The sequence below is a fragment of the Gracilinanus agilis genome, chromosome 2 (assembly GCF_016433145.1).
Source record: "Gracilinanus agilis isolate LMUSP501 chromosome 2, AgileGrace, whole genome shotgun sequence".
NCBI lineage: Eukaryota > Metazoa > Chordata > Mammalia > Didelphimorphia > Didelphidae > Gracilinanus > Gracilinanus agilis.
In genome coordinates this window covers 339,119,664-339,132,917 of record NC_058131.1, presented here as the reverse complement: position 1 = coordinate 339,132,917, position 13,254 = coordinate 339,119,664, and the positions used below count along the sequence as shown (strand labels likewise).

Below are 13,254 nucleotides of genomic sequence, written 5' to 3'. Positions count from 1 at the left end.
GAAGGGGAAAGGTGGAGCATGAATCATGTAACCATGTTAAAAATGAATATTAATAAATGTTAAAAAAAAAACTTAAAGAGGTCTTACAATATGCAACAATTTCTAGATTCTAAATAAAAAGTACTTGTATTTTTTAAAAAGCCTTACCTTTCATCTTAGAATCAGTACTGTGTATAGGTTCCAAGGCAGAAGAGTGAGGAGGGCTAGGCAATGGAAGTTAAGTGATTTACCCTTGGTCATAGAGCTAGGAAGTGTCAGAGGCCAGATTTCTAAAAAGTTTTTTTTAACTCAAAAAGGAACACAACATTTTCTAATCATGGACTATTGACCTACAAAATAAAACTATTCCATACAAAAGGGCCTACATATGCTTCCTAGCTCTTTGATCCTAGACAAGCTCTCTGTCTCTCCCTCTCCTTCTCCCCTGTCCATCTCTCACATCCACCCCCTACTAGCCCTATAATCAAGAATTACATATGATTCAAAGATTAACCAATAGTAATTTCCATAACAATACAACTAAAAACACTACAGTGTCCTTACATTTGAGTAAGTAATGATATCCAGAGTTAAAATGCAATGCCACAATCATATTTTGTCTAGATTTCTAAAAGTCAAATGAAATTAAGTAACAGCCTAAACCTGCTTACCTACACTAGGTATAATGTACTCAAATTATAACACCCTCTGGATTAGGTTAGTATGTGAACAGCATTAAAAACTTTCAGAAAAATACCACTATATTCAAATCTAAATATAAAAATTATCTCAAAGATGAATGCAAATAACTTTGGATTATCTACACTCTTCTCCCCTCCATTAACAAAGATAATTAAGTAGGACTTGAGGGAAAAAACAAACATACATGCGAAAAAAATCCTGAAACCTAACTAGCATATATCAATAAAATAAGAACTCTGACCTCCAGAAGTCTATTGGTCTGGCTGCTAAAATTTAAACAAACAGATGAACAAATAAAAATGAGCAAACAAAAAAGAGAGAATCCAACTATTGATTAGCTATTATGGTGACAGAAAAGATTTTGGTTCAAACTCAGAAAACAGTGAAGTTAAAACACTTCAAAAACAGCAAAGAAATACAATAAATGGCCAAAAGCTCAAAAAGAACTTTTGGAAAAGCTTTAAAAAGACTTAAAAAAACAAATGAGAGAGGTAGAGGAAAACTTAGAAAAAAATAAGAGCAGTGCAAGAAAATCAAGAAAATTATTTTTAAAAACCATAACCCACATGGAAAAAGAGATCCAGAAACTTACAAAAGAAAATAGTGTACTAAGAACTAGAACTGGACAAGAAGAAGCAAATGATTTCCTAAGACAACAAGAAATAACAAAGCAAAATCAAAATAATGAAATAATAAAAGAGAATATGAAATATCTTATAAAAACACCTAAGCTGGAAAATAGATCAAGGAGAGATAATAAGAATACTTGGACTCCTGGAAAGCTATGATCAAAAAAAGAGTTTAGACACCATACTCCAAAAAATCAGCGTGGAAAACTTACCATAAATTCTGGAAACAGAGAGTAAAAAAGAATTTACTGATCACTACTTCAAAGAGACCCAAAGATATGTGAATGCACAGAAACATCACTGATAAGGAGAAAATGCTACAAGCAACAAGAAAAAACAAAACAACAATTTAAATACAGTAGAACTGCAGGTTAAGGAGAAAATGCTACAAGCAAGAAGAAAAAACAAAACAACAATTTAAATAAAGTGGATTTGCAGTCAAAATAGCACAGAAGTTAGGAGCTACTACATTAAAAGAATGCAGAACACAGAGCATGACATTTCACAGAACAAAAAAACTGAGCTTACAACCAAGAATAACATATCCAGCAAAGGTGACCAATCTAGAAAAAACGGTCCTGATGATATATGTTAACTGAAAACCAGACCGGCTAAAGAAATCAAATTAAATGTTGATAGGAACAAGGAGAAACAGGTCTAATATTACATAACTAAAGCAGCTGTGAATTTTTATTTTTAGAAAACAAGATTGAAATACCCATTAAGAGATGTAAAACTATTCATGCTTATTTATCTAGGGATCCCATCACTAGGATTAAGATTTAAGGACAGGGGCAGCTGGGTAGCTCAGTGGATTGAGAGCCAGGCCTAGAGATGGGAGGTCCTAGATTCAAATCAGGCCTCAGACACTTCCCAGTTGTGTGACCCTGGGCAAGTCACTTGACCCCCATTGCCCACCCTTACCACTCTTCTACCAAGGAGCCAATACACAGAAGTTAAGAGTTTAAATAAATAAACAAACAAATAAATAATAAAAAAGATGTAAGGACATTATTGAGAGAATAAAAAGCTGTGTATTGCTACAGGTAATTTATAATTGATAGATAGGCATATGTAGTGAGTTGGAAAAGACAGACCAGCCTGGCTGACTGTGAACATTCTAAACCCAGAATGTAAAAGGGGTTTGGTTCAGAGAGACTGAGTAGTGGACAGTTTTCCCTCTTTGGAGGAGAGGTGAGAAGCTGGGAGCTGCTGTACAACTAGCCTTTGGATTATTTGGGATCTCTATAGAGGAGGTAGATCTGCATCAAGATAAAAAGGAAGATCTAGGTAGAGTTAGGACCTCTCCTGTAGTTGGTGAACAGGTCTAGGAGGTCCTATCTCCCTAGCCCTTGTGGATTATCTTGCTGAAACTAGAAGAATTCCTGAGTCTAAACATCACCTGAAAGTCATCAAGGACCATTGTGTGAGATTACCAAAGTCCTGTTCCACTCAGCTGACTCAGTTGCTGGCTGTCTGTTAGATTAGCTTAGGACAAGCCAACTCAACTACCACCATTCTCTGGCAGTTGGTTTCCTTAGAGCAGTGATTCCCAAAGTGGGCACTACAGCCCCCTGGTGGGTGCTACAGCGATCCAGGGGAGCAGTGATGGTCACACTTTTTTTGTATTACACTCTATTCCGAGTTCAATAAATAGTTTCATAATTTCCAGGGGGAACTAAGTAATATTTTTTCTGGAAAGGGGGCGGTAGGCCAAAAAAGTTTGGGAACCACTGCCTTAGAGGTTAGACACTCCTCTCTTCTTCAAATTCCCATCTTACCAAACCAATAAACTTAACTTTGTTTAACTTCCTTGTCTTCCTCTCTCCCACCATCAAGGATCCACAGAGAGTTAATTATCCCTGGCTATTGTGAAAGTTTCAGTTATTGTTATTTCTCCCAAACTGTTTCTCATTCCCCACAAGTGTTGTTTGTTTTCCTTTTCCCAGTGAAGTTTATGTCCCTTTGTATATTAAGCTCCTTCCCTGTGAGTTATCATTGCCCTTCCCCATTCAGTTACTGTTTTTTCAATATATATGAAAATATTGATGGAAGCTCTGCTTGCAATGACAAAATAACTGGAAATAATACAAATGGCTGAACAGATAGTGATATCTGAATGTAATAGATTGCATTGTGTTATTAGAAATGACAAATGGAAAATAAAGACACAATGGAAATACATGAAGAGATGAAAAGAGAATGATACCTATTATGATTACATTTAAAAAGTAATAGTCATAGGGGCAGCTGGGTAGCTCAGTGGATTGAGAGTCAGACCTAGAGACGGGAGGTCCTAGGTTCAAATCCGGCCCCAGACACTTCCCAGCTGTGTGACCCTGGGCAAGTCACTTGACCTCCATTGCCTACCCTTACCACTCTTCCACCTATAAGTCAATACACAGAAGTTAAGGGTTTAAAATTAAAATTAAAAAAAAAAAAAAAAAAAAAAAAAAAAAAAAAGTAATAGTCATAAAATCAAGAGAAAAAAGTATCCAAGTAGAATGAATCCAAAGGGAACTCAAAAGCAGAGGATGTTTATATTAGCATACATATATAATTTACATATTTTAAACAAATTATAAACAATGTGGAGTTTGTGGTTTTGTACATAATTTTTTTATGCATTTGTCTAGTTAAATGTTTTTTGGTGGTGGTGGTGGTTATTAAGTATATAATAAAAAATAAATTAAAGAATTTTGAAATTACTAAAGTATCAAGGCTAAGATGTATATTAAATAATGAAAATTAAGAAGCAACAAGCATTTATCAAGTGCTTATTATGTGCTATGCACTATACTAGGGGAATAAAAATACAAGCAAAAAAAAACCAGTCCCTGTCCTCAAGGAGCTTACATTTTAATCAGGAAAGACAACACGTAAAAAGATAACTAAAAAAGGTAGGAACAGAGGATAGTAAAGGGAGTTACTGCTCCAGAGCAAAGAGTCCAGAGTCAGAAACAGGGTCAGGAGAGAAATGGAGTATGGCCAAGCTAGGCTTAACCCCAAAATGAAAGCCTATCAGAAGAAACCCAACAATAGGGAAAGAGGGCCAGCATAGTAGAGAGTTTTTCTAGGATGAAAAGGTCCAAATCCAGCACTTAAGGAAGTTTTACAGTATGAGATTTTGGTGGCAATATGCTAAGGGAGAAGCACAGCCTGGAGGAGGCTACACAGAAAGAGAATAGGGACTAAAAGGTAATCTGCATATTACTTTAACTGTCTGAAAGCCTAGCCACTAAAATATGATAAGGAACAAAAATTCAATAATGGGATGGAAAGGAAATCTGGAAGTTTTGTAATTTTGAAGAACAAAGAATCAAATTTAGAGAGATTTAAGAAAGAAGTTAGTAAGAAAAGGGAAAATAAATTAAGTATTCCTGATAAGGAGCTAATAAGGTGAGAAAAGAGAATGAGAACTCCTAAATCAGACAATTATAGATTTGCCACAGCAACTTCCATAGTAGTTCTACAGAGGAGCACTTGCAAAAATAATAAAAGACTAAGGAACTTATGGGGAGAAAAGTTTGGAGTATGGGGAATTTTGCAGTGACCTACAAAATACTTATATTTGTACTTCTGCCACAGTTAAAGTAATTGTTTTCAGTGCTCAAAGGGCATCTTCCCACTCACCCAGACTCATAATCTACGTGTCTCTCTTTTTCTCACCTACCATATGCAAGATTCAATCTACTGCCAAGTACTGTTGATTCTACCTTTGCAATATCTCTCATAGACATTTCTCTCCTGTGATACTGTCAACTACTCAGGTGCAGACCCTTATCATACCATGCATAATCAATTGCAAAAGCCTTATGGTTGACCTCTCTGACTCAAGATTTCCCCTGGGATCATTTATCAAAGTGATCTTTCTGAAGTGCTGGCACTCCCTTTTCAAGAAAACTTCAGTGGCTCTCTATTGCCTCCAAGATCAAATTGAAAATTCACTTTGGTTTTTAAAGCCCTTCATATCCTGCTTCTTTTCTACTTTCTATCTTCTATCTTACTCTCCTCCTATGTACTCTGATCCAGTGACTTAACCTTCTTGCTATTACTCACACAAAACACTCCCTGTCCCAACTCTATGTATTCTCACTGGTTGTCTCACATGCCTAGAATGTTCTGCCCTTATTTATGTCTTCTTGCTTCCCCAATTTCCTTGTATTTTCAGCTAAAAACCTATTTTCTGCAACAACCTTTCACTAGTCTTCCTTAATGTGCCTTCCCTCTAAGATAATCTCAATTTTGTCCTGTATTGTATATATTTTGTTTCTATAGAGTTGTGTGTTTGTTGTCTCCCTATAATGTCCCAGATTGTGAGCCCCTTGAGGGCAGGGGCTGTTTTTGCCTTTCTTTGTAAACCAAGCACTTAGTACAACACCTGACATACAGTAGGCACTTAAAAAATGCTTACTGACTTGATTTGGTCTCCTTCCTTCTTTCAGTCATTCATTTAGCCTACTATGTTAGGCATTTGGTATAGAAAGACAAAAATAACAACAGATCCTTGTCTTCAAGGAGCTCTCATTGTACTGGAGCGTAACAACATGTATAGATAAAAATATACAGCACATGGAATGTCATTTTTGGAGAATAGCTAATAGGACAGTTTGGCTGGAATTTGAAGTTTATGAAGTACAGTAGTATTCAATAATCTTGGAAAGACTGGCAAATGTCAGACTATGAAAGATTCTAAGTGGCAGAGGTAGTCATATGTTAAATCTTACAGAAAATAAAGAACCATTTATAACTTGAACAAAAGAATGGTACTCTTAGCTCAAATGGCACCATGCCCTACATGCAGGTGAGTGACCCTTCCAGTGTCCTGAGAAATGCTATAGTCAAAAAGAGTATTTGCAGGGGCAGCTGGGTAGCTCAGTGAAGTGAGAGTCAGGCCTAGAGACAGGAGGTCCTAGGTTCAAACTCGGCCTCAGCCACTTCCCAGCTGTGTGACCCTGGGCAAGTCACTTGACCTCCATTGCCCACCCTTACCAATCTTCCATCTATGAGACAATACACCGAAGTACAAGGGTTTAAAAAAAAAAAAGAGTATTTGCTGAACCACCAATGGCTGTACACAGGGGAAAAAAACATTCCATTGTGCTTAGTGTGGCCATAGCTTTTTGCTGAAGAAGAATTTCATCAGATACCAACAAAAGCATATCAGGAAAATGGAGACACCTGGAGGATGCTCACCAGACTAACTGGACCATCTGTCCATTAGGACCAAGGCAAGTTCAGAATAGATTCCACCTGGCAGCATTAGCTGGTTGGGGCCACTTGTTTCAAGACCCCAAATGGAAAAACCAATTACAAAATTACAATTCATTACTAAGGAAATAAAAAAGTTATCTAGAAAGGTAAAGTGGCAGGGAAATTTTTAACTGGAAAAAGACTAAATTTGTAGATATATTAGCTACAAACAGGAAACTAGACCACTAATGTGAAAATGTTTAAGCAAATAATTAATAGTCCTAGCTCCTAAAAATAATGCTTTTAAAAAAAGAAGACAAGAAAGAAGAGGAGCTTATTTTTGTCTACAGTTTAGGAGAGTTGTTAAGAAACAAGAATTAGAAACGTGATATGAATTCCTATCATGTTTTAGGATTCTGATTTTGTATTTAAAAAAAAGAAAGTAAGCACTCATACAAAATTGCCAGAATCCATTTATGTAGCAAATATAAAAAATAACAGAGATAGAATAAATCACAAAATTTGTGATTAAAAGGTTTACATCATTACCTTCCACATAATCTTCAGCAATGTAGCTATGCTCATGCAAGATTTCCTCCATTCGGCTAAGAGTGATAGCTGCTAAATGTCCAGGATATTTCAGTTGAAGTAGACGTTGTAGGTATGCAGCTGCTTGGCTCCCTCCAAGATTGATTCGTTTACAGTTTTTGGCATCCAACCTATGGTCCAATCCACAGAAATAACACTGAGCTGTTCAACAACAAGGAATAAAAAAATAACAATACATCTTTGGGAGGGTTAAGCAGCTTTAAGACATTAACCCTAAAGTTTTATAGGGAGCCTGTTTTCACATTTGTCGACTTTTAGCAAGAAAGACCTCAAAGGCTAGTATCTAGGCCAGCCTCCCAAACAAAACATAAATCATTCCTAAAGTTTCCTTCAAAAAATATTTAATCAAGCCTTTTAGACTTCATAGATAAGTGAACTCAATCAAATTATTCTACTCTTTCTTCTGAGTCTTCACATATTCAAAGACAACTATGTTTGCCTTTTGATCTTCTCTTTAGCCTATTCCCACTAGCTCAAATATTTCATATTACATTATTTCTAGTTCCCTCGTCATCTCGGTCCTTCTTCTCTGGGTGTGCTTTAGCTATTCAATGTCCCTTTTAAAATGTGGTATCCATAAATGAACACAGTAGTTCAGGTACCATCTGATCAGTATACAATAGAATAGGCCAATTTCTTCCCTTAATCTCCAAATTATTATTTTATGAAGATAACTGATAGATGGCATTTTAAGGTTTATGAAGCATTTTACAAAAATATTGCATTTGATTCTCACATTTTTGAGATGAAGAAACTGAGGCTTCTAGAAGTCAAGCATCTTTTCAGTCACATAGCCAATATCTAGAAGTGGAGTTTAACCCCAGATTTCTCCTGACTATGTATCAAGTGCTCTTTCCACTGCCTCACACTGTATTTTAATGAATGAAGTCTAATGTTTTTGTTTAAACAACCATATAGAACTATAGAAAGATCACAGGATCACATATTTACAAGAGTGATGTTGGAAGTTATCAATTCTTTCCCCTCCTATCTATTTTACAAATGAAGGTGTTGAATTAAATGATGTGCCCCAATCTAAAAAGTCCCAAGTAGCAAAGACTATGTAGCTAGACTATGAACCCAGGTACTTTGGCTCTAAATCTACTGTACCATACTGCCCACATGTTGGCTCATTTTAAGTTTATGAGGCACTCAAATGATGAGCTGCTACCAAGACTATGCCTAGGTAAATAAATTTTTTTTAAGTATATGAGGCCAGATTTGAACTCAGGAAGATGAGTCTTCCTGACTCTAGGGCCAGCACTTTATTCACTTTGCTACCCTTACTAAAGGGAAAGGTCTCTTTAATTCTAGGAGGAAAGGGAGTGGTCTAGGAAAAGAATGAGATATAGACTTAAGTTTATACTCCAGAAATTCAGGAATCTTTTTTACTGTATTTTACTGTATCTTCTACTTGTTTAAGATTTCTATAAATGCCACTTCAAATTGTTTCAAGGGATAGAGATTCATTTTGGAGGGAATGGGGGCTATTCTAATTGGACTTCTTTCTTTCCAAATTAGTAGTGGTTTGCATATAGACTAGTGATCATTAAATAGTTGTTCCTGGCAGACTGGTACCTAAACACAGTACAATGTAAATATTAATATTTTTCTTCTACATGAAGAAAAATCAGTATCTTACACAGTAGGTAGTAAACAAATAGAAATAATTCCCTGCATGTCGTCTCCCACAATCAGATTGCTTGTTACTTAAGGATATGGACTATTTTTGCCTTCCTTTGTGTCCCCAGGGCTTAGCACAGAAGAGGTATTTAGTAAATGTTTGATTTAAAGTCCGATAGAATTAAGAGTTATTACTACAGTCTGCTAGTTGAATCAATACATATATGACAGATAAGATATGTATACAACATATATTCACTGTTGGGCTATAATAGGCACCAAATCCTCTCTTCATATTTCCCTTATGCCTAGAACAAAGTTCAATATAGGGTATGTATTTAAAAATTACTACTCTCTCAGCAATACAACAATCTGAGACAATTCTGAAAGACTTGAGACAAAGAATGCTCTCTACCTCCAGAGAAAGAACCACTGATGTCAGATGTATATCAAAGCATACTATCTTTCACATTAGTTTATTTATGGTTTTCTTTGAGGGTTTTGATTTTATATGAGTATTCTCTTAAAACAATGACCAATATGGAAGTATCTTTTGTATGATAATCCAGATCAAATTGCTTACCCTCTCTCTCAAAGAGGGGGGACAAAAAGGGGGAGAAAATTTGGACCTTACAATTTTGGAAAACATATGTTGAAAACTGTTATAATGTGCCATTAGAAAAATAAAATATTTTTAAATAAAAAATAAAGAAAAAATCTTCTGCCTTGAAGCCAATATACAGTACTGATTCTAAGACAGAGGGTAAGAGTTTTAAAAAAACACATATGGAGGGGGCAGCTGGGTAGCTCAGTGGATTGAGAGTCAGGCCTAGAGACGGGAGGTTCTAGGTTCAAATCCGGCCTCAGACACTTCCAAGCTGTGTGACCCTGGGCAAGTCACTTGACCCCCATTGCCTACCCTTACCACTCTTCCACCTATGAGCCAATACACAGAAGTTAAGGGTTTAAAAAAAAACCACATATGGGTTGCTTAGAAAGAAGACTACACATGAGAAACACTCTTTCTGCTATACCACACTGCTTTCTTCTTTTCAAGAATATGTGATAACTTACCTTCCTTTTAAGACTGGCAATATATGAGTACACTGGTATCCAGAAGAAACTATTAGGCCACTGGAAACTGAGTTTTTTCTTTTATTGTGGTAGAAACTGTAGAGGCTGTCAATTCCATAAGAAACTTTGGGAATCCCATAGCATTCGAAAAGAAGCTCTGACATCATCTGTCTTGAATATAATGGATTGCAAACAGCTTCTGTTAAAACTACTGGATGATCAACACAGCCCTATGTGGAAATGAAGAGATAAATAAAAGTGATGACAAAATATAATTAATAGTTTTTAAAAAGCAGAAATTAAATTCCCCAGCTAAGTGTTATATTGGCTTTTGGTTAGTTTTAATCAAACCAATTTAGTGAGGCAGAGAAAATTAGCTTCTTTCTGTCAATTTGAAATCACTCATTTCCAAACATTCCAAAATACACATTACATATTCATATTGTGCAAAGTTATAATTCAGGGCAGAAGAGTGGTAAGGGTTAGGTAATGAGGGTTAAACTACTTACCCAGGGTCACATATCTAGGCTGACTCTCAATCCACTGGGCTACCCAACTGCCCCCTACAACTAATATTTTCAGTGGCTGCCTACTGCATAAAGTTCAAAATGGCATTTCAGTTTCTCTATAACCAGGACTACAATATGAATGAATTAGTGAAAAAACACTAAGTGCAGAAAGCTTCAAAACAAAAGACAACGATTTGGTTTCTTCTTAATGCCTCTAACATAAAATTTTCTATACTGTAGTTTAAGAGTTTGAGTATTTTTAAAGAATAATTTTATCTTTATTACATATTATTATAAAAACAGATGAAGGGGGAAGCTGGATTGTTCAGCAGATTGAGAGCCAAGCCTGGAGATGGGAGGTCCTGGGTTCGAATGTGACCTCAGTCACTTCCTACCTGTGACCCGGGCAAGTCACTTAACTCCCATTGCCTAGCCCTTACCACTCTTTTCCCTTGGAACCAATACACAGTACTAATTCTAAGATGGAAGGTATGGGTTAAAAAAAAGTGAGATGACAAGAAAACTGCTGAAAAAAATATGGATAAAGAGACTGTGATATCATAAGTATATGAGGCCAACAGAAAAGCATAAAGAGGAGGCATGGAGTAAAGAAGTGGAGACAAGAGGAAGAATGAATTGAAGAAATTTATAAAAAAGAAAATAAAGGACGGTCTGAGTCATAAAAAATGTCAGAGGAGAAGAGAGAGAAGGTCTGAGTAGTGGACAGAAGTGAGGGAAGCGGAATAATGGGATGTAAGGAGGAAGGAAGTAGAAGAATGGTGTGTGATGGAAAGATGCAAGTGGGGGGGAATGACATGTTGAGCAAGAGAGGAGAAAAGGGGCAGAGGATAGAGTAGGAGAGGAACCCGAGGGGTGTGGAAGGGGAGGGGCGTGGGAAATGGCCGTGGGTAGGTGCTTGAGAGTTCCCAGGGTCCGGTAAAGCTCCCTCACCTGCGAGGAGACGCCGAGGTGCTGGAAACTGTAATCAAGCAGCAACTCCTGCAGTTCCAGGTTAACGGGCACATTACGGTCAAAGGGCGAGCGAAGCAGCCAGCGCAGCGGCTCCAGGCTGCCCAGGTCATTGCCCACCTGAGCACCTCCGCCGCGGGCGGCCCCGCGGCTGCGCGCGCATACCGAGCGGAACAACAGGCGCGGCTCAGGCTCGGCCCCCGGACACGCCCAGCCCACGCGCGCCTGGAACGAGCCGTTGTCCAGCACTAGCGGCACCGGGTGTGGCACTCGCACGGCTGGGGGAGGCTCCAGTACCGGGTCCGGCACCGCGCGAGCGTCCCGAAAAGCATAGACGTTAGAGGCCGCCGCCATCTTGGAACCATCCGTCGGCGCCGTCGCTTTTCCCTTCCCCTGGCGCCGCGTCTGCTTTCACCCAGCGCACGGGTTCCGGTCTTCAGAAGTTTAGAGCGGAACTGCTTTTGCGTGCTGCACGGCCCACCATTGGAGGAAAAACGCCGTCCGTCTTGCGGGCCCCTTTTGCTTATTAATATCCGCTCCACTAGGGAGCGGGATACGCTTTTTATTCACCCTAGAAACGTCCTATCTCTTAGCCGCTACTCTACCTTGTTTGTCCAATGTAGGCGACTACGCCACGTACCTTTCGACCCAGTGTCACTGGCTTCTGGGCTGTTCCACGAACAGAAACATTCCTCTGTTGGCTAGAGACATTTTCTCTGACTGTCTTCCATGCCTGAAAGGTTCTCATCTTTGCCTCCTGGATTTCCTGATTTCCTTCAAGTCTTACCTAAAATCTCACCTTTCACAAAAAGCCTTACCGAACCCCTCTTAATTCCAGTGCTTTCCCTTCGTTAATTCTAATTTATCCGTGTATAACTTCCTTCATATATGTGTGTTTGCATGTTATCTCCCTCACATGATAAGTTCCTAGAGGTCAGAGACTTTCTGCCTTTTTTATACTCAGTTCTTAGCACTTAGTAGGGGCTTAACATGTATTGGTTTAAATTAAATAGGAAAAAAAATCGATTGAGGATGACAATCGTTATTTACCAGAATTCAGGCAGGATGGACAGAATTTGGATTTAGCATTTTTTCCACATATTTTTTGGAAATGAAAACTTTCATTTTAGGATTGAATTTACCATTTTTGCCTGCTTTCCTGCCATCATCATCATCATTATAGCTAGCATATATACAGTTATAGTGCTTTGAGGATTACAACATACTTTTTATGTCTTATTTAATTTTTTTTTGTTTTTTGTTTTGTTTTGTTTTTTAAACCCTTGTACTTCGGTGTATTGTCTCATAGGTGGAAGATTGGTAAGGGTGGGCAATGGGGGTCAAGTGACTTGCCCAGGGTCACACAGCTGGGAAGTGGCTGAGGCCAGGTTTGAACCTAGGACCTCCCGTCTCTAGGCCTGACTCTCACTCCACTGAGCTACCCAGCTGCCCCCTTATTTAATTTTATCTAGATCTAGTGAGTGTGGAAGATTCAACCTATTGCCTTGATCATGATATTTAGTTCCCTGTGATCAAAACATCTTGCTGAATATATGAATTTCTTCATGCTCCTCTCAGATGCTTTAATTCTGAGTCAGCCAAACTGAGCTCAAGTTCTGCTAATTACTAGTTCATTGCCTTCTTGTCAAGTCATTTCCCCTCTCTGGATATTAGTTTTCCCCAAAATAGTAGTAACTTGATCCAAGGTTAGATAGCAAATACTGGAATACAAAGTTCTTGCCCCTACCCCATTATGTTTATCAAAGAATAAGTGTAATAAGTTCATTAATGGATTGAGTTTTTTAAAAAGGAAACCAAAAAGTGGAATGATCATTTATTGAAGATGTCCTAGAAATTTATGCTTCAAGTAGGGTTAAACTAGGTGGCCTCACAGGGTTTATGGTTCTATGAAATCTGAAGATTGGTTCCCCTTCTTAATTGCTTCATATTTTTGTGAAATGAAATAA

The 13,254-nt window shown here is 37.9% G+C and overlaps 1 protein-coding gene across 1 annotated transcript in view; it reads right to left on the bottom strand.

Moving 5' to 3' along the window:
* Nucleotides 1-11,641, bottom strand: part of ACTR5 (actin related protein 5) — a 50,141-nt gene extending 38,500 nt beyond the window's left edge. The window contains exons 1-3 of the mRNA XM_044659801.1: nucleotides 11,270-11,641; nucleotides 9,810-10,039; nucleotides 7,053-7,222 (exon numbers count right to left, since the gene is read on the bottom strand). Coding sequence (XP_044515736.1) covers nucleotides 7,053-7,222; nucleotides 9,810-10,039; nucleotides 11,270-11,641 — 772 coding nt within the window. The remainder of the gene's footprint in view (nucleotides 1-7,052; nucleotides 7,223-9,809; nucleotides 10,040-11,269) is intronic.
* Nucleotides 11,642-13,254: the final 1,613 nt, after the last annotated feature.